This window comes from Amblyomma mixtum, chromosome 10, assembly GCF_055824585.1.
Source record: "Amblyomma mixtum isolate Tamu chromosome 10, ASM5582458v1, whole genome shotgun sequence".
In the NCBI taxonomy this organism is placed as follows: Eukaryota; Metazoa; Arthropoda; class Arachnida; order Ixodida; family Ixodidae; genus Amblyomma; species Amblyomma mixtum.
The window spans coordinates 169,981,290-170,009,260 of record NC_143021.1 but is presented as its reverse complement, the minus strand read 5'-3'; the positions used below and the strand labels follow the sequence as shown (position 1 = coordinate 170,009,260).

At 50.4% G+C, this 27,971-nt stretch overlaps 1 protein-coding gene and 1 pseudogene across 1 annotated transcript in view; both read left to right on the top strand.

Annotated features, from left to right (window-relative positions):
- The window catches only part of LOC149327713 (uncharacterized), a 37,122-nt gene extending 10,488 nt beyond the window's left edge, over positions 1-26,634 (top strand). The window contains exons 3-4 of the mRNA XM_089565071.1: positions 662-755; positions 26,093-26,634. Coding sequence (XP_089421197.1) covers positions 26,101-26,577 — 477 coding nt within the window. The 5' untranslated portion in view covers positions 662-755; positions 26,093-26,100 and the 3' untranslated portion in view covers positions 26,578-26,634. The remainder of the gene's footprint in view (positions 1-661; positions 756-26,092) is intronic.
- On the top strand, positions 2,249-12,028 carry LOC149327714 (uncharacterized; annotated as a pseudogene).
- Positions 26,635-27,971: the final 1,337 nt, after the last annotated feature.

The window sequence follows — 27,971 nt, the reverse complement described above, 5'->3', positions numbered from 1 at the left end:
GCTGTAGCTACGCACGCTGCGTGACTGCATCTTTTATGATATAAGGCGAAATGGTACAGCAGATGAGTGGCGGAGAATCATTTTCATGACTCGCAGGTGCGGACATGCATTTTGTATTTCTGTGCAAAGGCTAATAACCACCACTGACAGTAACATTAGTTATACACAGTCGCGCCCGGCATTTATGCAATAACAGAGTGCTTGCTTGTAATCGGCTAGCTTAGAGCCGGGAGGTTCTTTATTAATTTTTCAAATGGTCCTAAAAGCTCGCGCATCAAGAGACACGAGTCAGAAACGTTGACAGTAGTTTTTTAGAGTTTTTATTCGTTCCAAGGGTGTGTGGCGAAGCCGGGAATTAGTTACTTTCGGTAAAACTCCCGTCAATGTGATCTTCCGTATATAGCTTCGCTAGACTTCAAGCTTGTTGCTTCTAGCTATCTGGCATTTCTAACGTTGGCGCAGTTATTGTGCAGTGCCGGCTATTTCTCCTATGCACAGCCATTATAAGCCTGACTTTTAGGATTTGATAAGTGCAGCTGCCGAGTGTGCGCGACTGCTTAACATCGCTGAAGCAGTGCCAGAGCTTGTGTATCTTTGAAAGGGGGGATTTCTTTCTGTTTGTACTACATACTGGACGACTGAATTAATTTTTTTTATGCAGGCCCATTTCGAAGACAACTGCTACGCGAATCACCGCGCGGATGGAAGGAACCTGCTAAAGGCAAACGCTGTTCCAGCCATCTTTTCGTTCAGACGTAAGCTGCACTATATTTTCATTATTGATGGCAAATATGATGTGCATCACTGTTGTGACTCATGAGTTAGAATAATAGCGCTAAAAAACTGGACTTCTAAGTGCAAACATTTCTAGCTTAAACTGTTCGCTTCAAGATTATCGTTTGCACAGCTATGAAATAAGTGCCGACAATGAGCAATTCTGACAAACTTCACTCATTTTTACTCTTACATTTCCTGTTGGTTGCGCAGCTATGGTTCACCACCAAATAAAAGCTCCAAAGAAGAGAGGCACACCCGCTCTATCAACAACATCAAACTCAACAGTGCAGGAACAAGGACCTGGCGTTTTTGCGGATTGCGATGAGCCTTCGGCATCAGGTCATCCTTCACAGCCAAGTAGCTCCGGAAAAGCGCCTGAGGGAACGAACTTAAGTGAAGAGGCTGTCTATCAGCCTAGCGATGGACAAACAGAGCAAAATGAAAGCTGCGATGTACATTCCTCGAGCAGGTGTTTCGCTCAACTGAGAAAACAACTGGAAGATGTGAGAAAGAGCTATATACAACTTGCATAAAAAAGCCAACTTGACTATTAACTCTTAGAAAGAAGGTGCGAAAGCTAAAAAGCGCTGTAGAGCACTTTGAAAAAAGGATAAAATTTTTAAATAATGATCAAGTTCGGGCACTTTCCCGAGAAAGCAACAAGGGAAGCATGTGGTCGCCGCAGACTATTAAACAGGGGCTTCAATTGAAGTTTTCTTGCGGGAAGTCGGGCTACAGAACTCTCAGACAGCTCGGCTACCCACTTCCGGCAGAAAGAACTCTGGCTCGTCGCCTCCAATGGCTCAAGTTCTCACCAGGAATTCTAACAGACGTTGTTGAACTTCTCCAATCCAAGCGAAGGCACAAGGCATGGAAGATGTAGAGAGAGACTGTGTCCTCTTTCTCGATGAGATGGAGATTGTCCGAGGGTTTCAGCTTGACCGCGCTGAAGACATTGTGTATGGGGGAGTGACATTGCCACAAAAGCCAGATGAGCCTGCTAATCACGCTCTTGTGTTTATGGTTTGAGGTCTCAACCAGCGATGGAAGCAGGTTAATGCTTATCACTTCACTGGAAGCCATGTGGACGGCCGCACGCTCAAGGACATTGTTCTGCAAGTTGTCCAACTCTGCGCCGATATTTCCCTCAGAGTTCGGGTTGTAACGTCCGACATGGGCGCCTCACATCGAGCGATGTGGCGTGAGCTCGGCTTTTCTAGCCACCGAAATTCGAAGACAACCTGCTCAATACCACTTACTGAAATGGAATTGTTCTTTAACGCAGACGCTGCTCATGTTTTGAAGAATATTAAAGGTCAGTTGATAACCTCTCATGTATTCACATTAAGTGAAGCAACAACCAGCCAGTGCGATCTTCCCTCACGTGAAGTGAAACTTGATCATGTACATGCTGTGCTGCAGTTTGACAAGGAAAGGGAGCTGAAGCTCGCACCGAAGCTCTCTGAAGCACATGTCTCATCTGGGTATTTTGCGAAAATCAGTCGGACTTGCCGTACAATTTTTCAGAGAAGCTCCCAGTGCAATCCGATACCTCATCAAGGAAAAATTCAGGGGGCACTTTGACTGTCTAAAGTGCGTAGAGGCGGAAGCGTTTTAAGCACCACTTTCACTGCTTCTGTGGCACTGGTGGCGTCACATGTAATTGGGTACTAATTATTAAGTGATGACAAATCGCTAATTAATGGTTAATTACTTATTAATGCCTGAGCACTAATTAACTGCTACTTAATGACGCTTAAGCTTCGCTTCGCCTTTAGGAGTGGAACGCGACAGCGTGTTGTAGCGCTGCCAGGGAGTCCACGGAACGCCACCACCCGTTCGGCGCGATGCCTTGCCGTTTGAACGGTTTTTGAGGAAAGGAAATGGCGCAGTAATTCTCTGTCATCTCGGTGGACACCTGAACCGCACCGTAGAGGAAGGGAGGAAGTGGGAGTGAAAGAAGAAAGACAAAGATGGCCCGTAATGAAGAAAATGAAAATTGTATTTGAGGAAAGAAAATTACGCAGTAACTGTCTCACATATCTCGGTGGACACCCGTCAAAATTCAGGGAGTGGGTGGTGCACTTTTAAGGCGGAAGCCTTTAATGCCTCATCGTTGTAAGCAGGAGTTGTCGACAGAAAATGTCACGCTTTTCGATTGGTCGAAATGCTCGTGACGTCACAGTGCGCGAATTTCAAATGGGGCCAATTGTACTTTGGCTAGTAACCATGCAACCAATCAAAGGGATCGTATAGTGATGCTCCAACTAAGTGGGATTGAGTTTAGTTAATTGCTTAATTAATCAATTAGCCTAATTAAGATAGAGGAGAATGAAGAGGTCAGAACCACGACCTACTGTATAATGGGCGACCTGCGCGTCCGCCGCCGCCCCAGCGCCGAAGTTTTGCTTTTGCTTGTGCTGTATTTTTTAGTTCTCTAAGCCGCCACCGCCGAGAGTGGCGCTGTAACTCACCCCCACGGCACCCTACCCCCACGACGAAACTAACGAAACCGACGAGACGGCGACCGGCTGCGGAGCACTGCGACCTACCACGCGTGGACCCTCGATTTACGTGCTGAGCGGCCGCTAAGCTGGGTGCCGAAGAGTTCTTTTTAAGTAGGCAGGTTGTCACTTAACCGGAGGAAGCTTTGGTGTGCCGTGTGCCTTTGGGTGGCGGCGAATGCCTCCGCGTTTGCGACATCTTCCCGCGGTATGGTCTACTGTTGCGTGCCGCTCTGCAAGTCGAGCGGGCGGACGTCAACAGGGATTTCCTTCCGTGGAAGGACAGCAGCCACTAAAACGGTCCGCAGCTGCGGTGCTACCGTCAGCTGCAAAAAAATCCACTGTTTCAGTGCTCCATGGATGACAGTGTGGGCCATAGAATGAGGCTTGTGAAGCTCGTGTGTCACAAATTCATGAGGCCCTTTCTCACTAACTTCACTGGCCAGCTGACTGAGCGCAATGCAAAAAGAAAATTATTGAACAAGAAACCTCGAAAAGTACTGAAAGTATAGCACTTATTTCTGTGATGGCGCAATAAAGCACCACTGGCACTTATTTTTGAGCACATGCTTTTGGAATCATTTGTTAAATCTGCATGAACAGAACACTCGCAGCTCAGCTCACCCTGAAAATTTCCACAAATATTGCATGCATTAAAGTTGACAATCTCGCCCTTTCAAAAGACTCATCACTAAAGTTTGTGTTCAAAAGCTTAAGCGCACGACAAAAAACAAGGGGGAAGAGGCCGAGCTCACGTATTGCACTCGACAGCCTGCCCGCCAAATACGTAACACCGAGGAATGAACGTGCACGGGAGTCGAGAAGGGAGACTGCCAATCTACTCTAACTGTGCTGCTATCGCCCGCCAACTAAAAACAGTGAAAACGCGGTTAAAGAGCAGAAAAGGCGATCCAGCAATACTTTGATTTGAGCTAGTTGGTTGTAGCTTGACATGTTTACGCAAAAGGCGTACTGGCGCTAAAAAACGAAGACAACACACACAACAGGACAGGACTGGCGCCAAAAAAACGAAGACAACACACACAACAGGACAGGACTGGCGCCAGTCCTGTCCTGTTGTGTGTGTTGTCTTCGTTTTTTAGCGCCAGTACGCCTTTTGCGTAAACATGTCAAGAAAAGGCGAGTGCCGTCGCCACTGGTCGTCGCAATCGCGTCCGTCGAAAGAACGACGGCGGCTGACCTCCCGCCGTCGCCGCCGCCCCCCAGCCCCGGAGCTCTTTCCCTCAACACTGCCACTCTCATTTCACTGGCCTGCGGCTTTACCTTGCCGCAACCATCTCTCATGCCAAATAATGGCTTCGCAAACTATTCCGCGGAACTCCGCGCCGCCGGCGCCGGTCGCTTGCAGGCACAGCCGAAGCGCGTGCAACGCTGCTGAGGGGGTGAGTTTTAGCGGCACCTACCGGCTGGCTTGGTCCCTACTCAGAGGTCACGTGGTATTTCTTCGGCCGCGCGCTCCCGTAGAGGGTGGCGCGATGCGCAGGTCGCCCATTATACAGTAGGTCGTGGTCAGAACACAGAGGAAAAGAAAAGAAAGATGCGGGTCGCAGCGACAACAGCGTCCGCGGAAGGAGACGCTGCTGAAAAAACAGATAAGTACGAAGCCGCGTTCGCTCCACCACCACGCACTTCCCCAGTCAGTTTTGACGTTGCTCGTTTCATATACGTTGTGTCGAACATCCTAGACAGTTCCAACATTTGACAGGTGAATGACAGAACACGATGGATAGAAATACAATGATATAAATATGAAATAGCCTAATTAACCTTTCTAGTTAGACCGCATAAATCAATAAAACCGACAACGAAATTGGTCGAGTTGGGGAATCGAACCAGGGTCTCCGGAGTGCGATACGTGCACGCTAGCCACTCCGTAATGCCAGCTGAATGGTTTGGAATGAACAAAGGCGCGTCTAGCTAATACGGCGTCTTCGTTCACTCCCATCTTCCCCCTTTCCCTTACGGCGAGGTGCAGGTGTCCACCCAGATATGCGAGAGAGATACATTTCCTTTCCTCAAAAAATAAATTTACCGTCCAGCAAGGCGTACAGCCGAATTGGCGATGGCGTTCTGTGGACTCCCTGGCAGCGTTGCAAGACGCTGTCGCGTTCCACTCTTACAGGCGAAGCTTAACATGTTAACCACACATCAGTAACACACGCAGACAGCCAATGGACGCGTCATTCGCTGGTAGCACTTGAATCATCATTCACAACCACATTCGTGGCAGAATGCTGTACTCAGGCTTTCGCCTTGCACCACTTTAGTCGCCAAAGTGACTCCTAATTTTTTTTGACCTAAAGTGCGGTCACTGATGTGTGGCTAAGATGTTAAGCTTCGCCTCTAAGAGTGGAACGGGAGAGCGTCTTGCAACGCTGCCAGGGAGTCCATAGAACGCCATCGCCCATTCGGTTCTACGCCTCGCTCGTCGGTAAAGTTGGTTTTTGAGGAAAGGAAATGTATTTCTCTCTCATATCTCGGTGGACAGCTAAACCTCGCCGGAAGGGAAGGGAGGAGGATGGCAGTGAGCGAAGACACCGTATTCACTAGACGCGCCTTTGTTCATTCCAAACGATCGAGCTGGCATGGCGGAGTGGATAGCATGCTCGTCTCGCACTCCGAAGACCGGGGTTCGATTCCCGAGCTCGACCAATTTCTTACTCGGTTTTATTTATGTATATGGCCTGACTAGAAAAGTTAATTAGGCTAATTGGGTAATTAAGTAATTAACTAAGCTCAGTCCCACTTACTTGGAGCATCACTGTATGATCCCTTCAATTGGTTGCATGGTTACTAGCCAAAGTACAATTGGCCCCGTTTGAATTTGGCGCACTGTGACGTCACGACCATTTCGACCAACTGAAAAGCGTGACATTTCTGTCGACAACTGCTGCTTACAACGCTGAGACATTAAAGGCTTTCGCCTTAAAAAGTGCTGGACATAGAGGCAGAAACAACGGCTTGGTTTTTAGAGCTCGTATCAAAATGGTACACATTAATGTCGTCGCGTCATCTATCTGTTGCCCTAAGTGTGCAAGATGTGGCGAAGCATCATAGAGCTCTGGAAACTCTAAACACCTTTCAAGGGATGAGCATGGGCAGCACGTCTCAGTGGAAGCCATCGCAGGCGGGCCTCCACAACGGTCGTGCTTCGCCTGCGAGACATTCTGCTGAACTCGGAGGGGTGCGGCTTCTTTCTCACCAGCAGGCTGCTGCAAGATTGCCTTGAGAATCTTTTCTTTGTGGTTCGTCTCAGGAAGCCTGTCCTAGACGCCTATGATATGAAATGCGCTCTGAAACTTGTGTGCATAAGCCAATTTTTTCACACGCCGACTACCACCAGCTACACTGTTGACGATTCCGAGTATCTGGTTGACCTTCTGTCAAACGGAAAACGTGAGCTCGCTGAAGCCGAGACACAGGAAATCGATGACTCGGAGATTCTTTTCACTGAACCTGAACATCGACTGAATGCAGCATCCTGTTCCATATTGCCGGATTCCTCGTTAAAGGTGTTCTGAAAGCCATAAATAATTGCGAGCAGTGCAAAGCTGCTCTGCTTGGTTCTAGTGACGCTGAATATGCATATCTCGCAAGGCTGAAGGAGTACATCGAGAATGGCGACAACCTGCATTACCCCAGTGCTGAAGTTATGGAAGTGCTGAAATCGTGCGAAGAGCATTTTAAAGGCCTCACAGAATGGGCGGAAAGCATTCTAACTATGAAATCTCCTTTGCAGGCTGTGATAACATACCTAAGACAAATGGTGCAGTTTAATGTTGAAACATGCCAGGTTCACAACGAAATCATTCAAAAGTTGTTATACTCGACCTATGCTCGAAATCGCTGGGTTTTTTTTTTTTAGAAGGTCACTTTCACTGTCTCCGCAATCAATCCGTAAACTAGCATACGAGACTTTCATTCGCACTAAGCTTGAGTACGCATCAGCAATTTGGTCTCCTCACCAGGCTTACTTAATTAGCACCATTGAATCCATTCAGAATCGTGCGGCGCGCTTTAATACTTCAGATTACGATATTCACTACAGCATTACCGCTATCAAGTCATCCATAGCTATCAGCCCACTAGCCCTTAGACGCAAAGTTTCTCGCTTATGTTTATTGCACAAATTATATCACAATTTTCCTAACCTACGCGAGTACCTTCTAGTCCCTCCTGTGCGCACGTCATCCCGTTTATTCAACTCCATGAGCATCCAATGTTTACTCGGATCAACTAATGCCTTTAACAACTCTTTTTTGCCAGCGGCTATTCGAGACTGGAATCGGCTTCCAGAATCGGTTGTCATTGAACGCGATCCAGTAAGGTTTAAAGAACGTCTGATGTGTTATCTTGCTGTATAAATTGTTTCATTTCCCTTTCGTGACTTTATTTCTCTTCATGCTTTTGTTGTGTGTTTTTTTGTTCTTTTTTAGTTCTTTTTTTTCTCCCCACCAATGTGAGTCATGTTGAATGTACTACTCCCCCCCCCCTAATGTAATACCCCCCCAGGGGCCTTTAAGGGTCAAATAAATGATGATGATGAACTAGGCTGCGAATCAAGGGCGTCCGCAGAATTTTTTGCAGGGGGGGCCCCATTGGTTGTTGGCGCCGGAGGGGGGGGGGTATGTTCGTAGCAAAAAGGCACTATTTGCGGAGTAAATTTATTTATTTATATACAAATAAAATAAATAAGTAAAATACACGCATGAAATAAAAATTACAAACAGCAAATTAAAGCGAGGCTAGGAGAGATACATTGGAGTTTATCAACGAAGAAACAATTAAAATTAATAAAAATGCAAAAAGATACTATCACTTCGTGGAGAAGAGTGCTCAGTCTTGCTGCATACGGGTTCTCGACACACCCGGATTGATGACCAGCACACAGCACAATATGTTCACAAACACGCAACGACAGTCACTCAGTCAGTCTTCCTTGAACAGAAACTGTAGACGCCTCGGATTTTTCTGGGCGAATTGCGTGATGACACTGGTGATAAATTAATTTCTGTGCTTCATTACACGCTCTCGGTGCACACTCATCATACAAAGGCCGTCCAGTCTGTCGTTTGTCATCGTTGAGCGTAGCCACGTTTTCACTCTCCTCATTGTACTGAAGGAGCGCTCGACCGTACAGGTAGTAACTGGCAAAGCCAGAGCCACCTCAATGGCTTTTGCAACACCAGGGAAGAATGTCTTGGCCTGATGTAGAAGCTCGCAGTAAGTTATTTCTGATGGGTCCCCAGTTTTGTTGCACCACATCTCGTACCAAGAGATGGCCTCTTCCTTGAAGTTGTCGATGCCGTAAAAGCACTGGAGTTCTTCGGCGAGAACAGCGAACTCAACACGGCTCAAGTGCTTCATTTTTGATGGATGCAGCTGGAGAAGTTTGAAGCTCCTCTCATTGCTTTCAGAAAAGCGCCGAGCTAAAGAAGCAGTGAGGGAGTCCAAGTACGGCACATATATTGCCACACGGTAGTATTCCTCTGGCGACTGAATCCCGTAGTTGTCTCGGTGGGCCTGACGAGAGACTTGTCTTGGTACAGATATCACCACATTTAAGTGATTGGCTGCCTCCCTTGCTGCATTCATGATGTTAGAGAACTCCTCTACAGCGTTTGTCCGGTGGCCGCGAAAAATACGTTGTAGCTCAGTGATGTGGCCATGCACAGAATGGAAGTCCATGGATATACCTTGCAGAATGTTCGTAGCTGGTTCGAGCCGAGCGCTGTACTTCGCTACAATATGCAAGCAGACGATGAAAGATGAGCTTGTTGTTGCGCAGTAGAGGATGTGAGCTCGTTGTCTAGTTGCAGCGTTCGAGCATGATTCCGTGGACGCGAGCTGCTCGAGTGCTTCGACTATGGCCACGTAATGCTGAGAGAAGATCCTAATAGACTTGTACTTTGCAGACCATCTTGTCTCACACAGCATCGGAATGTTGGGCACCAATTTTCTCCGGAGCACGTTCTCGCGGAAGAAGTTTATGGTTTGTTTGATTATCCCAATTGTGTTTCGAATTTCAGAGACGTCGTTCAAATCGTTGATGACGAGATTTAGTTTGTGACTTGCACAGTGGAAAAATAGTGCCTTCGGGAACTGTTTTTGTATAATTTTGTTCACTCCAGCTTCTTTTCCAGCCATTGTAGAGCATCCATCGTACCCCTGTCCAACGAGGTTCGAAAGAATCAGTCCGACATTCGTCAAAAGCTTCAAGATTGCCGCGGCGATGCAAGCGGAGTTTAATTGCTCCAGCTCTACAAATCCCAAAAACTGCTCTCGAACGCACACTTCGACTTCCGCCTTGTCAATAAAGCGAACGCCTATAGACATCTGCTCTTTTCCTGAAATATCTGCAGTTTCGTCAGCAAGAACGGAAAAAGCAAACGCTTTGTTAGTTTCGGTAACTATCTGCTCTCTCAGGATGTCGCCACAGATTGTGATGATCTCGTTCTGGACGCGGACAGAAGTGTACTTGGCATTGCCAGCAGAAGAAGCGAAGTGCTCCTGAAGTAGAGTATCTCCAGCTTCTACACGAAAGTCAAGCAGATCATTGAAGACTCCACTATCGGACTGCTTGCCGCGAATCGGCAAGTCATGCGTCGCGCAAAAGACAATGGTGGAAACTATTGGAAATAGTTTCTCACGGTTCCTTTCAACTTGCGCGTGCAGTGCTCTGTTCAGCTGCTGTACAACGGGTAGCTGCTTGCCTTTCATCACATCCATAAAGTTCTGTGAGGCCGTCATTGCCTCCTGGTGCCATTGGGATTTTACGTGATCCCTGCACGCCTCGTGCATTTTTCTGTAGTTACTGAAAGCGCGCACGATAAAACTACCTTGAGTACCCCGGTGAACACGCGGAGGAAAAATGACGCAAAAACGACAAAAGGCGCCTTTCGCTGTCGCTGAGTACGCAAGCCAGGGGGCGTAATCTCCCAGCCACTGATGTCGAAAAGGCCTCTTTCCAGGTGTTACATCCTTCTTAAAATCATATGTGACATTTGGCGACCATGGCTTAGTAAGAAGACGTAACTTCAAAAAGTCCGGTATGCCAGTGAGTTTAGCTTTGCCTAGAAACTCTCCTAAGTCATATTCTTGAGGCAAGTTATTTGTTTTCTTGATGTTGTCTCCGGACTTCGATCCCAAGCAAGGACAAAGGGAATCGTTTCGGCTTACTGCGTGACCGGAGCTCGCTGGTGGAGTTCCTTCCATGGAGACGACGACGCCGGCTACTGTCCGGTGATGAAAGGTTGCATCGCTCTGGTCAAATCCGGACTTGAATCCCAAGAAAGGAGAAATGGAATCATCTCGGCCTGCTGCATCACCTGAACTCACTGTTGACAGAGTCCCTTCCATGGAGTCGACGACATCAGCTACTGTCCGGTGATAAAAGCTTGCATCACTCTGTTCAAATGCTACACCGTTGTCACATGTCACACCAGAATCTGCAGGGGCGCATTTGGATAATGCTTCGTCAGACAACCGCTGACGCTTGAAGAAGCGTCGAATATCCATCATTCGGGACCGCGCGAGACAAAGCTGGCTATGGAGTTCCTCGGGGTTGGCAGTGTTAAAAATATATACACATTGATTGGAAAAACGGTTGAATGCGTACGTTGAAAACAAAAAATGACTATGTATGCAGCGAAAACTTATTTACAAGATAAATGCACGCTCGCAGCTTCATACACCTCGCTCCATCTTGCTCGCGCAACCGCACAGTCGAGTATTTGCACACACACTACCCGCCGCTCGTCGTTTTCTCGTCCGCTGTCTTGGTTGTTCTCAGCTTCGTTGACAACCGGCCACTAAAAACACCGAAGCACAAACAAAGAGGCGCGCACACGCAAGGAACGCCGCGCGACTTCCGAGGGGAAGGGACACTCGCCACTCCGGTCGGAAAATTTGTTTTGTGTGTTTTTATGAGGTTCAGAGCCCCAAAACGACTCAGGCTATGAGGGACGGACGGTCTCTTTACCATGCACTGACATCGCACAGTACATGGGCGCTGTTGGGATTTGAGGCCCAGCCAGAGGTGACAGGCGAGCCAGGCAGGCGCCATCGGGCTGCCTTGACCAAAGGCGCTGTTTCCGGAGAAGACGCAAGGAACGCTGGTGTGGGGGCGCCTCTGGAGACTGCGTCGCCGTGAACAAAAGCAGCTAATCCCCTTTGCCGAAAATTCTGAAAGCGGCGCTTGTACCGAACTGCGCTCTCCCGTGGATCGGAGGAGACAGCGAGCGGCGGCGGCGCCAACTCATCGCCCGCTTGCCCCTGAGCAGTCCGACAAAGCGGGGATGGACACGGCTGATTTGTCCCTCCCTCCTGAAGAATTCATCGGTGGCCGGGGTGTGCACTGTCTGCCTCCGTGTCGCTATCTCTCCAGAGATCAAAGAAACAGGCACACATCTCAAGACGGCTCGAAACACATGCTCGCCGGTGCCGCTGTATGTCTGCAACGACGCGTCCCCGGACGCGGCACTTTGCAGATGTGACCCAAAGCGTGGAAGCAGGGCCGCTTTTACTCTTTTGGCTGAGCGCACCGCCGCCCCTGACGTGCGGCCATCACTCACGGTTCGAGTGAGTGATTTTCCAGGGGGGTGCAGCCGCCCCCCCTTGCCCCCCCCTCCGGACGCCCATGCTGCGAATACACCTGCGACAACTGGAAGAAAAAAAAAGTCAATGGACATGCAAGCAAAACATGTGCTGGCGTCAGCCTGCCGTGAAGGGATTTGTAAATATTGTGCATATATGCCAAATTCACCATAGTTCTCTTGTCTCCTATTTTTTGACAGTAGCTTTAATAATTTCTAACATAAATACACTGCATTATTACAACTCCTATGTATGTGAAATTTATTCATTTACGTTTCTCATTTATTCTTCACACTATATAAGAACAACTTCCTCAGTCGATAAGACACGCGCATTTTGCCGACTTATGCTCTGTTGATAGATATGTTTTTTTTTTGCCTTTTCATGACAGTATTTTTCACACTCAAGTTCGCATTCACTTAATGTTTTCGGTGTAGGTATGAAGGTGCCGAAATTATTCCATGATTTGTTAAAGTGGCCACCTTACATGAAAAAGGCTTCACGAATTCTGCAGCTGCATTGGATTTACAGGTACAGTGCAAACTCCTGTACCACAGCATTGCTTCTTTTTTTTACCTGCGCAAATTAAGTGTCCTAAAACAAGCGATGCCAAGGACCTAACGACTACGATTGTCCAAGAGCCTACAGATTGCGTCCACTTAATTCTGTAGGGGTAATATATCTCATTATTAAGCCTTATCATTCTCAGCGTTTAATATTGACAAATACGTTGCGTCGAACGAGGTAAACACTGTTTTTGCGAGTCAGCGCACTGAACCCCAGACAATTTACAAAACTCCGTAATTCAGCTTTCCTGCATAACAAAAACACCTTCACGATGATGACGCGAACTGTCCGAGGGAGAAGAGTTGGGTGCAGCGCGAACGACTTTTATAACAATGTGTTATGGTGTGCACGCCCAGGCGAGCACCTTGGCGCAGCTGCTTTTCAAATTTCCTTCAGGAATGCAGCCCGGGGAGGGTACATTGAACCTGCGGTAATGGCTTGGGGGTGCGGCCCCTAATCCCTTTATTGTGAAAGCAACACAGGGCAGGAGCCTGTAGGAAAGGGGTTGCAATAGATGTCCCCAGCGCTGCACCCTATCTCTGCCTCCAGAACCTGTTTCGCCGCGATGGTGAAGGGGCTTTCACTGCGCAGAGAAGCTTACCTCCAGTGTTTTGAAACGAGTGGGCTCAAATATGGCGGACACTACAGCAGACGATGCGGTTGTCCCCACCCTGCACAGAGCGGAGGAGAGGGCGCGCGCATCGAGGCACCCTAAGTGCTGCGAAAGGTGTGCGCCTCCTAGGTTAGCGATCGTGCGTGCTCAGCCGCCTCCTCGTTTGGCCCACATAGGCTTTTCCGCAGGTCAGTGGTATTAACCCTTAATCTGCCACTCCCGAGATAACTCGGGCTACCACATATGCACACCCCCTGCCTCTCCCGAGTTAACTCGTTTTGGCCTTTCAACTCACCCCCTGCCGCTCCCGATAATACTTGTGTAAAAAAAAACTAAGCAAACATGTAGCGCCATCTATGGAGAGACTCTGTAAATTCATAGATTTTGTAGGATAAATTTTAAACAACAGATGGCGCGCATGTTTTCACATCCGAGTCACTTCGTTTTGGTCTGCGCACAGCAGCCATGAGGCTATGTGCCACACCCGTCCGCGCTTTGACGGACGAAGAAATTCAAAATTGCTTGTGAATTCGGAGTCCAATGATAATGAGAACGAGGAAGGAGCCCACCAAAGTGCCTTGTCGAGTGATGACAGCGATGAAGTCCCCCTGCCAGCGAAAAATCCGCGTAAGTGGAGTAAATTCGACTGGCCAGATTGGTGCTGGAAGATTTGATTCATTACAACTAATATCTATAAGATTATCCTGAATAAACATATCTACATGTCCTGCAGAGCATTTTAGTCCGTTACTAGCAAAATATTTCCAGGAAACTAACATGCGAAAAAAACCCGGCAGGGGGTGTGCAGATGTGAGTAAAAAAACCTGGCACTGAAAGGGTTAAGGCGAAAGCCTTTAATGCCTCATACTGTCGTTAGCAGACGCTGTCGGCAGCCGTGTCGACAGACGCGTCGGCAGCGGTGTCGACAGACGCGTCGGCAGCCGTGTCGACAGACGCGTCGGCAGCCATGTCGACAGACGCGTCGGCAGCCGTGTCGACAGACGCGTCGGCAGCGATGTCGACAGACGCGTCGGCAGATTTGTCCGCCTTTGGGCGTCACTGCTTAAAAAGAAACTGCGCCGAGGGTGGGAATCGAACCACATCCTTTGTGAAGCGGAAACGCTGCCACTCCGCCACGAAGGCTCAAGGTTCGAGCATGAATAAAGGCGCATCTAGTGAATGCATGGGTTTCATAAATAAAGTAAAAGGAAGAAAGTTAATGAAAGGAAAAATAAAAAATAAAAATAAGAAAGTAAAAATAAAAACAAAATAAAAATAAAAAACAATAAAGATAAGAAGAGGAACAAAAATAAAAAGAAAAGAAAACGAAATGTGAAAAATAAAAATAAATAAGACCAAACAGTGCGCCAGGAAACGCTTTCGCCTTGCAGCAATTTAGAGAGCCAAGTGCCCCTTGGATTTTTTTCATACACCACACCTGTGCAGCACTTCACGTACTGCTTGCCATGCTTTATTGGTGCAGGAGCTCTTCTTATCGCTCCCAATGCGCGCACAGAGCTGGCCAAGCTTTCGTGGAGCAGAAAACATGCCTTGAATTTTCTATAATTTCCTTGAATTTTCTTGCGCATGCCTTGAATTTTCTATATATTTGCTGGCATTGCAGTAAATAAAATCAGATGAAGTTAGCCCATATCCTGTGTCAGTCTTTCTTGTGTAGGTCTTATTGCAGCGCTATTACCATTTCTGTCTCAAATAATGCACCATGTAGCCCAAATTGACGTTCTTGTAAACTTTCGTACCAAAACCACGAATTGGACTTCACCGCCTGGACCGAATTTAAAACCAGCTTCTCCGACATCTTCGGCCGTCTGGCAGTACGCAAACTTAGCGCCGAGAAGCGTCTTCGCGTTCGCGCACAGCAGAGTGGTGAATCATACACCAGCTACATAGAAGATGTCGTCAATCTCTGCAAGCGCGTCAATGCGTCCATGGCGGAGGCCGATAAAGCTAAACACGTCCTGAAAGGAATCGAAGACGACGCTTTCAATATGCTTGTGGGCAAGAACGTCACATCTGTCACCGATATATTCGACCACTGCCAAAGCTACGACGAGCTCCGCCGACAGCGCGTTTTCACTCGGCAGCCCTCTGCACAGACAGACACTGTAACTAGCCTCAGCGTGGCGACAGAGGACAGCTCGCTACTGTTCCAGATCAAGCAGTTTGTCCGTGAGGAGGTTTCGCGGCAGCTTTCGCTTCTTCCTACTGTTTCGAGTCCATCCACCCTCACTCCCACTCGTCAGCACGTGATCCGGGAGCAAGAGTCCTAGGCCCTGCCACCGGTTTCCTCCCAGCCTCCCGTCGCTGCGCCACTTACCTACGCCGAAGCAGTCAGGCGTGCCCGCCCAGACACGTTCGTTTCGTACCAACGTCCACCGCAGTCGAGCCCATTTCGTCCTGCCCGGCCACCACCGCAACGTTTCCGTCCATGGCGGACACCGGACAACCTACCCATTTTTTATGCCTGCGGCATTCCTGGCCACGTGATGCGTCACTGCCGCCGCCAAGTTTTGTCCCCTGCTGCCGATTCCGACCCTCGAGGTTACGCCTACGCCCCTCCCCAGCCTTTTCACCGCACTTCGCCTTCTGAGACCACTGGTTCCTCTGATTACAGCCCCATTCGCCGCCGTTCTCCATCTCCGCGTCGCCGCTCGGTTTCCCCCGATGTGCCGTAGTCACTCTTCTCCTTCGGAAAACTAGTGCCCGCAGTTCCGGAGGCAAGAACTGCGTGCTCGTCGCCAAGCTCAAGACCTCGACTTTCTACGGCCAATTTGATCACCGTTTCTGTGGAGGGCGCCGATGCTTTCGCGCTTGTTGACACCGGTGCTGCTGTATCTGTACTCAGTGCAAAATTGTGCCGCCAGTTACGAAAAGTGATGACTCCGCTATCTGGTTTTGTACTTAGCGCCGCTAATTCGCAAATTATCGCGCCTTTTGGGGCCTGTAAAGCTCGAGTTACTATTCAGGACGTTCTGTACGTTGTTGAATTCATCGTCTTCGCATCGCCGTCACACGACGTCCTCTTAGGCTGAGATTTCCTCTCCCAACATGAAGCTGTCATCGACTGCACTCGTTCCGAAGTCGCCCTTCTTCCCTTCGGCGACGCCTCGGTGAACGCTTCCACTAACCCGTGCTCCAAGTTCACTGTGGCTGATGACGTCGTGATCCCGCCGTGCTCTGCTGTGCTCGTCTCTGTTCATTGCGACTGTGCATCCAACGGCCCTTTCATCTTCATCCCGTCCGACTCCATCACTTCTCGGCACTATCTAAACCTGCCATTCGCCGTCCTTACCGTCTCAGCCGGCTGCAGCGCCTTGCCCCTGACGAATCCATTCCTGTGCCCCTCGACTCTTCTTCGCGGTGAACGCCTGGGACGTGTCCAGCCTTTCGCCTCCGTCGTCGCCTGGGACCCTCATGAGGATGACCCCTGCCGCATGCAAGTGTCTTCACTTGCTTCTTCGCCACCGTCTCCTGATCCCGCTCCCGAAGCCGTCTTCGCGAGCCCAATCGACGCGAATCTTTCGCCACCGCATAAGACCCAGCTTGCGGCCCTGCGAGATAAGTTTCGGTCATCGTTTGACCTACGACGTTCCAGCAGGACCCCTCGTCTTGTCTATTAGTCTATAGAAATTATACAGCCAACCAGGTCGACTTAGACATGCAACTTGAATACTCCTATGTAATGGCGACCCTCCTCCCACTCCGCAAGCAGGACCCAGCGCTAAACATACTCAATGTATACTGCAATCCGAAATTGCCGAATGTATCATTCGCGGACCTCTAGCCGCGCGCTGAGAGTTGCGGGTCGGGACCCCTTCCTGATTGTGGGCGATTTCAACGCTCCCTCTCGGATGTGGGGTTACTGCCGTGAAGAGAAGCGAGGACGCAAGCTGGCGGAGCTTGCGTCAACGCTGGGCCTCACTCTTCACACTGACCGACCCCACCCAACTCGTATCGGCAACTCCGTGACTAGGGATACCTGTCCGGACTTGGCCTCCACCCGCAACATTTAGTATGCAGACTGGGTCAACACCGAGGAAACCCTCGGCAGCGACCACTGCCTCCTGAACACTGTGATTAGGACCCATTCTTTTGCGCGACCAACAACGCAAGCCCGACTCACAGATTGGACCAAGTTCAGGCAAAATTATAACACTACCACACAAATACATGAGCAAGGCTACCAGTCTTGGTCACAACATTTGGGCGTTGGCATTCGCTCCTCCGAAACTCAAATTCAGCTCTCAGAGGCGGTCTCGGATGTGGACAACCACCTGCTCCACCTCTGGGAGGCCCGGCATTGCCTCATCCGTCGGTGGCACCGGCAAAAGCACAACCGAAAACATAAAACTCGCATCGCCGAGCTCACTCAACGAGCGGCTGAGTATGCGGAACACGTGGCGGCTCTTTCGCGCCCTAATTGACCCAACGCAAACACGCACGTAAACTCAAAAACACCTCCAAGGAGCAATACACAGCTTTCAGGGCAACACAACTCAATTAGCGCACAAGCTCCGGGACCAGTACTTGTCCACCACCAAGGACCCCCGCAGGCCGGCGTACTCTTTATGCAGGTTCTGAGAACGTTGATCTGGATCAACCATTCCAGCTCCACGACCTGAGGGCGGCCCTGGAAAAATGAAACGCGGCACCGCTCGGGGTCGGGAGCGGTGCCGGTGTAGACGAAATTACAGTCAAATTGTTAGCCAACCTCCCCGACCCGGCATACCTGTCTTTATTGAATTACATTAACTCAATCTGGCTTGGGGAAGTGCCACTTCCCATCGACTGGAAGACCGCCCTGGTCACCTTCATTCCTAAAGCTGGCAAGGCCATCAGCACGGACAACCTCCGCCCCATCTCTCTGACTTCCTGTGTGGGAAAACTCATGGAGACGATGGTACGTGACAGGTTGTCCGAGTTCATGGAATCCAAACACCTTTTCGCAGACACCATTTTCGGGTTTCGCCCACACAGATATTTCACAAGATGTTCTGCTACAACTCAATCGGGATGTCCTCGACCCCGTTGAATGCCCTCACAATGAGAAGGTCATACTCGCCTTGGATTTGAAGGGTGCATTCGACAACGTTACCCACGAGATCATTCTCACCCACCTCTCTCAAACTAACTGCGGAAGAAATGCCTTTCAATACATTCGGCAATTTTTAACCGACAGACAATCTTACATTGGAATCCAGGATAAGGAACACGGCCCTTTTCATTTAGAAACCAGGGGTACACCCCGGTGCTCTCTCTCCTCTTTTATTCAATTCGGCTATGATGCGCCCACCGGCCCAGCTGGGCGCTGTCGCCGGTGTGCAGCATGCGCTGTATGCCGATGACATCACCCTGTGGGCCACGCAGGGTTCCCTTGGAGACACTGAGGCCAACCTGCAGGAGGCGGCGACCATAGTGGACCATTATGCTCGCCGCTGCGGCCTCCAATGCTCCACCCAAAAGCCTGAATTTGTGCGCATACGCCCCTCACCAATGTGCACAGCCAAAACTTCATTGTCTCTTGTGACAAGTCCAATTCCTGAAAATATCGAAGTCCAGGTACTGGAGCTCTTCATACATCAAGACAGATGGTCAGAAACAACATTGGCCAAACTCCGTCAGGTGAGCGACCAGGTGGGCCGCTTGGTCCGCCGGGTTTCTAACAATCGGGGGGGGGGGTTCCTTGCAGCTGTCGCATGCATTTGTAACCAGTCGAATTCTATATTCGACTCCGTACCCCCCCCCCCCCCCCCCCCGCGGAAGCAAGACGAGGATTCCCTCGAAGTCATCCTCCGGAAAATTATTAAGCGGGCTCTGGGCCTCCCCGTGAACACCTCCAACAAGCGACTCCTGGGGCTGGGCAGGGTGAACACATTTCGGGAGCTCCGCGAAGCCCACTTGACCAACCAATACACACGTCTCTCGAAGACATCGTCGGGTCGCCGCCTCCTTGCCCGACTGCACATCCAACACACCACTCTTGTGGAAGAGCGCGTACGTATTCCATCCCAGTGGAGATGCGCTCTCCACGTGCGCCCTATGCCGCAAACATGAACCGTGAAGACCATAATGGCCGGCGCCTGGCGCGGGCGGAAGCCCTGGCCCGCCACTATCGATCGACACCCGGCGTATTCTACGTTGATGCCTCCGGCCCCCACCATGGGCGATGGTATACGGTCGCAGTCGTCCACCAATCCAAAACTGTGAACGGTCTTACTTTCCGAGCCCGTGACATAACACACGCGGAGGAGGTCGTCATTGCGTTGGGTGCATCTGATTCCAATTCAGAAACAATTATTTCCGCCTCGCGAGAAACATGTCAGAACGTCGAGCAGGGCTGGGTACCGTATCTAGCCTCCCGCATTCTCCCAAACAGCGTCTACACCGGGGACCCGGCGCACCGGCGTATCGTTTGGGCTCCTGCTCACATGGGCCTTGAGGGAAATAAGACAGCTGACGCCGCCGCCCGCGTGCTCTCTCACCGGGCATTCCCCTCCGACCACGACTATCAGGAACTCGAATTCCCTCCCGCTTGCTCCTTCAAAGACATTGTTTTACTTTATCAATCTGGCCACGGTCTTTATCCCCGCCCGTGTAAAGGTCTCTCAAAGGCGGAGGAGCGGCTTCTGCTTCGCCTGTATAATAATACTTTGTTGTGCCTGGCAGCTCTCAAACACTTTGACCCTTCATTCTCGGGCAGCTGTCCGCACTGTGCGGAGAAGTCCTCGGACATCTACCACATGGTGTGGGCCTGCCCCTCCAACCTTGCTATCCCCCCTCTCCCCAACCATCATTTATTTGACCCTTAAAGGTGCACTGAGGAGGAATCTGAACTTGTCTTTTTGCCGCGGGAACTCGATCTACACGTTCCTAGCATTCTTAGAAACTGCGACTTATTGCCCTGTGTGGCCAATTTCCCTAATTAAATCGAATTAACGTCCGGCTCCCACCCTTTTTTTTTAATTCTGCCTCGTACGGTGGGCGGAGTCGACCAACGCGTGGAGTGCCTTTCACCCAGTCCCGTGGCGGCTTGCCGCTCTGCCATCGGCGGAGTAATACGTAATAGTCCGTAGTAGCAAATAGTCCGCGCGTGTTTTTATTTCTGCGGGCTTATTTTGCGGCTATATTATCTGCGAATGAAACTATTTATTCATGGAAACCTAAAAAACAAAATAAAGCGAAAGCAAAGCCTCCACGGAGCTGGCTGAAAGGAACTTCACGCGTTGGTCGACTCCGCCCATCGTACGAGGCAGAATTCAAAAAAAGGGCGGGAGCCGGACGTTAATTCGATTTAATTAGGGAAATCCGCCATACAGGGCAATAAGTTGCAGTTTCTAAGAATGCTAGGAACGTGTAGATCGAGTTCCCGCGGCAAAAAGACAAGTTCAGAATCCTCTTCAGTGCACCTTTAAAGGCCCCTGGGAGGGGGTATTACATAAGGGGGGGGGGGAGTAGTACATTCATCATGACTCACATTGGTGGGGAGAAAAAAAAAGAACAAACAAGAAAACACACACACAACAAAAGCATAAAGAGAAATAAAGTCACGAAAGGGAAATGAAACAATTTATACAGCAAGATAACACATCAGACGTTCTTTAAACTTTACTGGATCGCATTCAATGACAACCGATTCTGGAAGCCGATTCCAGCCTTGAATAGCGGCTGGCAAAAAAGATTTGTTAAAGGCATTATTTGATCCGTGTAAACATTGGATGCTCATGGAGTTGAATAAACGGGATGACGTGCGCACAGGAGGGACTAGGAGACCCAACCCGGGAGGACTGGGAGGCGACCCTGCTCGGCTGCTCCGACCTGCAGGCCCAACGGGCCTTGGTCGCGCGAGCCCGGGCGGCGGCCGACGCCACTGGGGTCCCGAACTAGGGACCTCAACCTAGTACTTGTAAGGGCTGGCCCCCTCTGGGTCAGCTCATGCATAACCTCCAGCAGTGTATGGGTAAATAAATGTTTTCCACCACCACCACCACCATCCTCCGGAATTCCGGAATGCTGACGGTGTCCCCTACCGCAGCGCTCGGTTTGGCCCTGGCGGCAGGGCCAAGCCATCTCACAAGATGTTTGCAGCACTACGGAAGGCAGAGCCCTCTTGTCCAATCAGGGCTGCAGGAACACCAAAAATAGTCCCTCGAATATTTGAGCAGTGTAGGACTGTTAATCAAACAATAAGCACAGCAATTTGGACTGGTAGATTTAGATGGCATAGAGTGCTTCAATCACTGGTGAAATTAACAGACAAAGGCCGTAAGAACAAAGCTCTGCGGAGGCTTGCTGCGAGGTAGTGATGCGTCTCCATTTTTCAACATGGCGCCATCCGAGTCGGTTGTGTAGCCAGTGTGCCCTACACCGACAGTGTGCTCTTTTTCCAAGCAGGCCATCGCAGTTGGCTTCTTGAAGTGCTTCGCGGCGATTACGGGGCAGTTCAAGTACGAATGCGCTCATCAAGAGGACGGCAAAACTCACTCAGGTGAGCTAGCGAACGCTTTACGAGTGGACAACGCAGACGTTGAAGGCGGGCCAAATGTTGTCCCCGAAGAAGCCAGCAGCGTTACAGTGATGGACAACGCACCATATCATTCTATGAAGTAGGATAAAGTGCGGCGGATGAGTAGCCTCAAAAAAGGACATACAGACTTGGCTGTCTCGAAAAGGTGTCGCGTGGAGTAGCAACATGGTGAAGGCTGAGCTCATGAAGCTCGTCAACAACGTGAACCCAGGGGACCGATACCGTGTGGACTGCATCGCCGAAGCTGCTGGCCGTCTCATTGTGCGCTTGCCACCCTGCCACTGCCCACTGAACCCGATAGAGCTTGCTTGGAGCGATGTCAAGGGCTTCGTCGCCAGTCAAAACAAGACGTTTAAGCTATAGGACGTGGAGCATCTGGTTTGGCAAGGCATCATGCAAGTCAGTGCTGAGAAATGGAAGAATAACGTGCAGCATGTTATTAGTGAGGAAGATGGGATGAGGAAACTGGACCATGTCATCGACGATGTTCCTGACCAAGGACCGCCTATTGTTGTCGTCCTGGAGGACGACACAATCAACCGAGCTGAACGGAGTTGTGATGGGGACGATGACATGAGCCCCATTAGAGTGCTAACGTACGCGTGAAAGTCGGTGTACTGTCGCAGCGTCTGTCATGAGGTATGGCAGACGCCGTAGCGGACGGCTCCGGATTAATTTTGACCGCTTGTGCGTTGACTTTCTTCTGCGCAGCGCATGGGGTGGTTTTGCATTTCGCCGACATCGACATTCGGCTGCCCCGGCATGCATACGAACCAGCTTAAAGGTGTAGTCACCAGTCATATACACATGACAGGAACATAGAAAATAACTGTGACGTGACAACAGGGCAACTGATACAAACAGGTGGCGACAAAAAAAAAAGAAAGAAAAAGTGGGGCCAGTGCGTCTGGAATGGGCGTGTCTGCCTGTCCAAAAACAAACAAAGAATAAAAAGACATCAGGCGCCACCTGCTAGAGGTAGAAAGAAGCTAACCATTCACATGGATCGAGCGACCTGGACATCAGGTGGATGGAGCCACAGGCGCGTAGGAACACACTAATACAGTGCACGCCATCCTGATTTGGACGAGAGAGCTCTACCTTTCGTAGTGCTGCAAACATCTTGTGAGACGGAGTATATGGGCAGCGCGCCGCGTTCTTCACACCCCTTTTAGACACTCTAGCCATACTGCGCATGCGCGAGGAGCAGTGACGTCACACGGTGCACAGCTGGCGCGTCGCCGCCGTCGCTGCGCGGGTGACTCAGAGGTGCCGCCGCCGCACTCGCCAGTTGCGCATGCGCAGTAGCGGCGCATAGCTAGCGTTCCGGGGCCGCCGCCGCTGCCGCGCGCTCTCCATCGCCTCTCTCTCTCTTCGCTGCTTTCGCAATCTTCCAGTTTTAACCAGAGCTAAACCACAGCCAATTTTTTCCTCATGAACGTGTTTCTGTCAACAGCGTATAACAGATATTCTCTCTCCGAGAACAGAAAATTTCCTCTAAGATGCCTCTAATTTCACGAAGCTTTTTCGCAGTGTTGTTACGGCGATTTTCTTTGAATAAGATCTGCTTCCAGTAACACTGATGCGAGGTTTTGTACTAGCAGCACACACAGCTCCCATTCGAATGACCGAATGGCGAGAAGTACTGCATAACCATCGGCGGCTCCGCCGTGGTGCAAACATGGTAACAACGCGACATGCTTCATCCGCACCGCCAAGGGTGGACCTCGGGACAGCCGTACAGTGATCCACTTTCACCTGAAGCGCGTCGGTTCGAGCAGACATGGCCAAATTTCTTATCATGACGTTGCAGGGATCTGTGCGCGTCGGTACACATTTCCTTATCAGCGGGAGCACCTTCGCTCAATGTAGCACAGTCCGTTCGCTGGGTTATTCCTGACGCCGTAAGCCTTCGTACCCCAAGTGCTCCGTCTGTTTCATGGCTTTCGCTCCCGCTTCTTCGCCGTTTCTTGCGTTCTTAACTTTCCCTTCGAAGCTCAGCTGTAGCTGCTCGTGTACGCTTCTGTTTGTTTTATTTACGACACGGCCACGGAGCAGGCGATCCCCGCCTCTCCTTGTTCGCCTCGTCTACCTCCTGACTGCAGAAGCGGGAATCCACAACGGGTTGCACAGAAAAGAAACGTTAGCCCCGAGTATACAGTTGGGGCCCCCACCCTCGCCCTCAGACCGTTCATTTCGTCCTTACGAATCCGTCGACCCTCCCTCATCCGAGTGAAATGCTCGCCAGGTGACGGAGAGGATGCCGTAATGAGGGCCCGGCCTCGTGAGGATGCCCACCTATGGTCGTTATAGATATCTTCCAGTATTTTCGTATAACGCTCTTCTACACCCTGGTTCCGCAATGGCTGCATGACTGCTCAGGTTACCACTGAGTCATGTGCTTTTTCATAGTCTATGAAAGCTACATATGTGGTTCGGTTATATTGCGCGCAATTCTCTATGACCTGATTGATAGTGTGGATATGGCCTGTTTTCGACTATCCTTTACGAAATTTTGCCCGATGATTTGGTTTATTGAAGCCTATTGTTGTCTTGACTCTGTGATAAGGCAGCAATTACTCGTGGATAACCACTCGAGCGCCGCCATACGGCTACAAAGGAAAGCTATACAGCTTTCTCAAAAACTCCGTAGTTAAAGAAGAATTCGTCTTGGTACGGATTTCGAATCCGGAACCACCGCTTCACAGGAGCAGTGGCTCTACCAGTTCAGCTAACCGGGACGGCAAGCTTATGGCAGAACGGGAACGAACTGATCAATAGCTCGAAGTGGGAACTGTGATGGTCAAATGCTTAGGGGAATCCCCCAAGGTGGAGTAGATTTGTAATGAGGGAGTAATTACTATTGGCATCCACCCGAGCGCGACCATACGGCTGCAAAGGAAAGCTAAAAAGCTTTCTCAGAAACTTCGCATTTAAAGAAAAATTCGTCCTGGTCCGGGTTTCGGATCCGAGACCACCGCTTCACAGGATCAGTCGCACTACCAACTGAGCTAACCGGGACGGCAAGCTTATGGTATGGCGAGAGCGAATTGATCAATAACTCAAAGTGGTAACAGTGTTGATCAAATATTTAGGGGAATCCCCCAAGGTGGAGTAGATTTGGAATAAGGGAATTATTACTCATTGACGCGCACCTGAGCGCAGCTATAGGGCTACAAAGTAAAGCTGAAGTCCTGACTCTGTTAGTGATTGCCTTATTAAATACCTTGTAGGCAACGGACAGTAAGCTGACCAGTCAGCCATTTTTCAGATTGATGCCGGCTCCTTTCTTATAGATTAAGATAATGTTACCTTTCTTCCTACGCACTGGTATGCTCGAGGTCATAAGCCATTGTGTATACAGTGTGACCAGCTTCTCTAACACAATCTCTCCTCCGTTCTTCAGCAGATCCGATCCTCATGGTTAGCTCGGGAATTGATGAGAAAAAAAGTATGTGGAACAAAGCATGTTAACCCATTTGTGTAGTGTGTGGTCGATGTTGAGTACAACATGCCACTGACGAGTGGAAATATTTACATCGGTCAAACGGGCTGTTGTACCAATGGTCGTTTCAGACAGCGCAAACTCTCACTGAAGAACGGAACAGGTTCGAACCTGACGCTTCACTGCAAGTAATGGGGGAAATAAGAAAAAAAGACGTGAACTAAGGCTTCAAGAAGACAGGATTGTCAGGAAGAGTAAACGCACAATCTCGAGTTAATTGACAGAGGCGCACCAAATTAGAAAGAGTGGGAGAGCATGTATCCCTTGGATCATGAAGCATAAGTTTTAGTTAGGCATGTTTCAGTAAAACTTATGCTCCATGATGCAAGGGGTACATGCACTCCCACTCTTTCTAATTTGGTGCGCCTCTGTCAATTAACGCGAGATTGTGCTTTTATTCATCCTTCAGTTTCAGTTTCGGCCACCGCGGTGGCTCAGTGGCTATGGTGCTCGGCTGCTGGCCCGAAAGACGCGGGTTCGATCCCGTCCGCGGCGGCTGAATTTCTTTGGAGGAGAAATTCGAGGCCCGTGCACTGTGCGATGTCAGTGCACGTTAAAGAACCCCAGGTGGTCGAAATTTCCGGAGCCCTCCACTACGGCGTCTCTCATAGCCTCAGTCGCTTTGGGACGTTAAACCCCATAAACCAACCAACCATGTTTCAGTTTCCGCTGACCCACCTCTATGTCCCCTTTGTGCCGCCTTCGACATAACGCGCATGAGCAACCATCTGTTGTTTTCACCCTCCTTCCGAGGCAATTTCAGCAGCTGTTTCTTAAGTAGCTTAAGTAGAGCATGTCCCGTCGTTCTTCTTTCTGTGTGCTGTATTTGTCGCGCTTGAATTCTGGAAGCTATGCACCAGCTTGCCTCGCTGACTGCGCCTGTTATTGGTGGGCTCGACTGTACTGGCTCCTCCATTGAGTCTGGCCACTTTTTTTTTTACTCGATTCCCAACCTACCTGTGCAGCGACCGACATGGGCGCCGCTGTGGCCGTGGCAGATCGCGTGAGAGCAGCCCTGGCGAGAGAAGTCCAGCGGAGTGGCTGGTTCGAAGGCCGCCGTCTACAGACCGCCATCCGGAACATTTTGGACCTGCGCGTCGTGGTGGGCTTCAGCAGGGAGAACCGGTCACTGGCCTACACGGCCATTCGGGACTCTGTGGCGGGCAGCGGGGGCTCCTTTCTGCGAGCCTGGCTCGCGGCCTCCACGGCCGTGCAGCGGGCACGCCTCGCGGTCAGCCGGAGGCTCGCCGCGGAGCTCGACGCAGTGCACTCGGACAGCGTGCACACGATCGTTGTGCCGGCGGAGCTGGTCAAGGCCCCGCTGTTCTTCTCCCGGGGGCTGCATTCGTACAACTACGGCTCGCTTGGGCAGGTGAGCGCGTGGGCCCCGTACCGAGCGCAGCTGTCGATCCGCTGCTCTCCGACGTCGCGCCCATCCGGGCAACTTTGACCAGCCACCTAGCACCCGGCCCACGGCTATCACTCTCAGAATTTTTACTTCCCTTGTATTAGCGCGTTATATAAACTATTTTCATAGGTCGGCTCGTAATAAGTGTATGTACAGAGCACAAGGTTTGTATGCCGAAATGAATCGATATTGCCACGTATCATTGTAGTGTTTGTTCGTTCACGCTCAAGGCTGCAGGAAAGGGTTGTTATCACTTTTGTTCGTGGCGCGAGAAGCGACCAGACTAATCTCGATTGATCGCAGCCATGAAGGGCTGCATCTAGATTTTTCTAGATTACTGTAGATGATCTTGTCCTGTTATCTGGAAGTTTCCTTGCCGCCTTTAAATTGAGCGATGCCGCGAGCGGCGGACATTCGTAGATCAACGACCGACGAGCACGTTTGTTGCTTACGCCGCCACCGAGTGATTCAGTTATTTTGAGGGCGCAAGTCAGCCCAAATAAAGAGCTTCGTTTACAAGACTTGTTGGTGTCTTCCTGACCGCTGGACGGCCGTCACTATAACGTGACATCTGGTGGAGGTGCTGGGTAGCCTCCCATGTTCCGACACCCCCTACAAGTCGAGACGCCAGCCCTTTGAGTCATCTACCGCAGGACCTGAGTCCAGTCCACCGCGCAAGCCGACGCCTGCAAGGGGACGAACCTGAGTTCGGGATTCTGCCGGACCCTACCCGGAAGCGAAAGCCAGCAGCAACATCTACCATGAGCTTGCCCCAGACGATGACTCCAATCATTCTTCAGCAGCCCCGGGTGCCACCAACCTTCGACGCTTCGCCTGGCGCCGACCCCGAAGAATGGCTGCAGCAGTTCGACCGTGTGGCGATCTTCAACAACTGGGACGATGCCACGAAACTTAGGTACGTGTTCTTCGCCTTGGAGGGACCAGCAAAAGTCTGGTTAGAGAATGAGGAAGCTAACCTCACGAACTGGGAAACCTTCAAGGAGCAGCTTCTAAAGACCTTCACGAACGTCGTGCGAAAGGAGAGAGCCCAGCAGCTGCTACAGTCTCGCATACAACACCCAAACGAGACCCTTGCTGTGTACACTAAGGAAATGAAGCGTCTCTTCCGGCGTACCGACGCAAACATGAAGGAAGAAGAAAAAGTAAAGCTGCTCATGCGAGGAGTTAAAGTACAGCTCTTTGCCGGCCTCGTCCGCAACCCACCGAAAACTGTCGCGGAATTTGTAGAAGAAGCATCCACGATGGAAAAAACTCTTGATGCCCGAGCCCGCCAGTATGACCGCCAGCAGCGCGTTTTCTCAGCAAGCTGCCTGGACACCGCTAACAGCAATGACCTGCGGGAGGTTATACGTGAAGTTGTGCGAGAGGAGCTCCGACGATTGCTGCCAACGGGAACGCAGCCGCAACCTTCACCG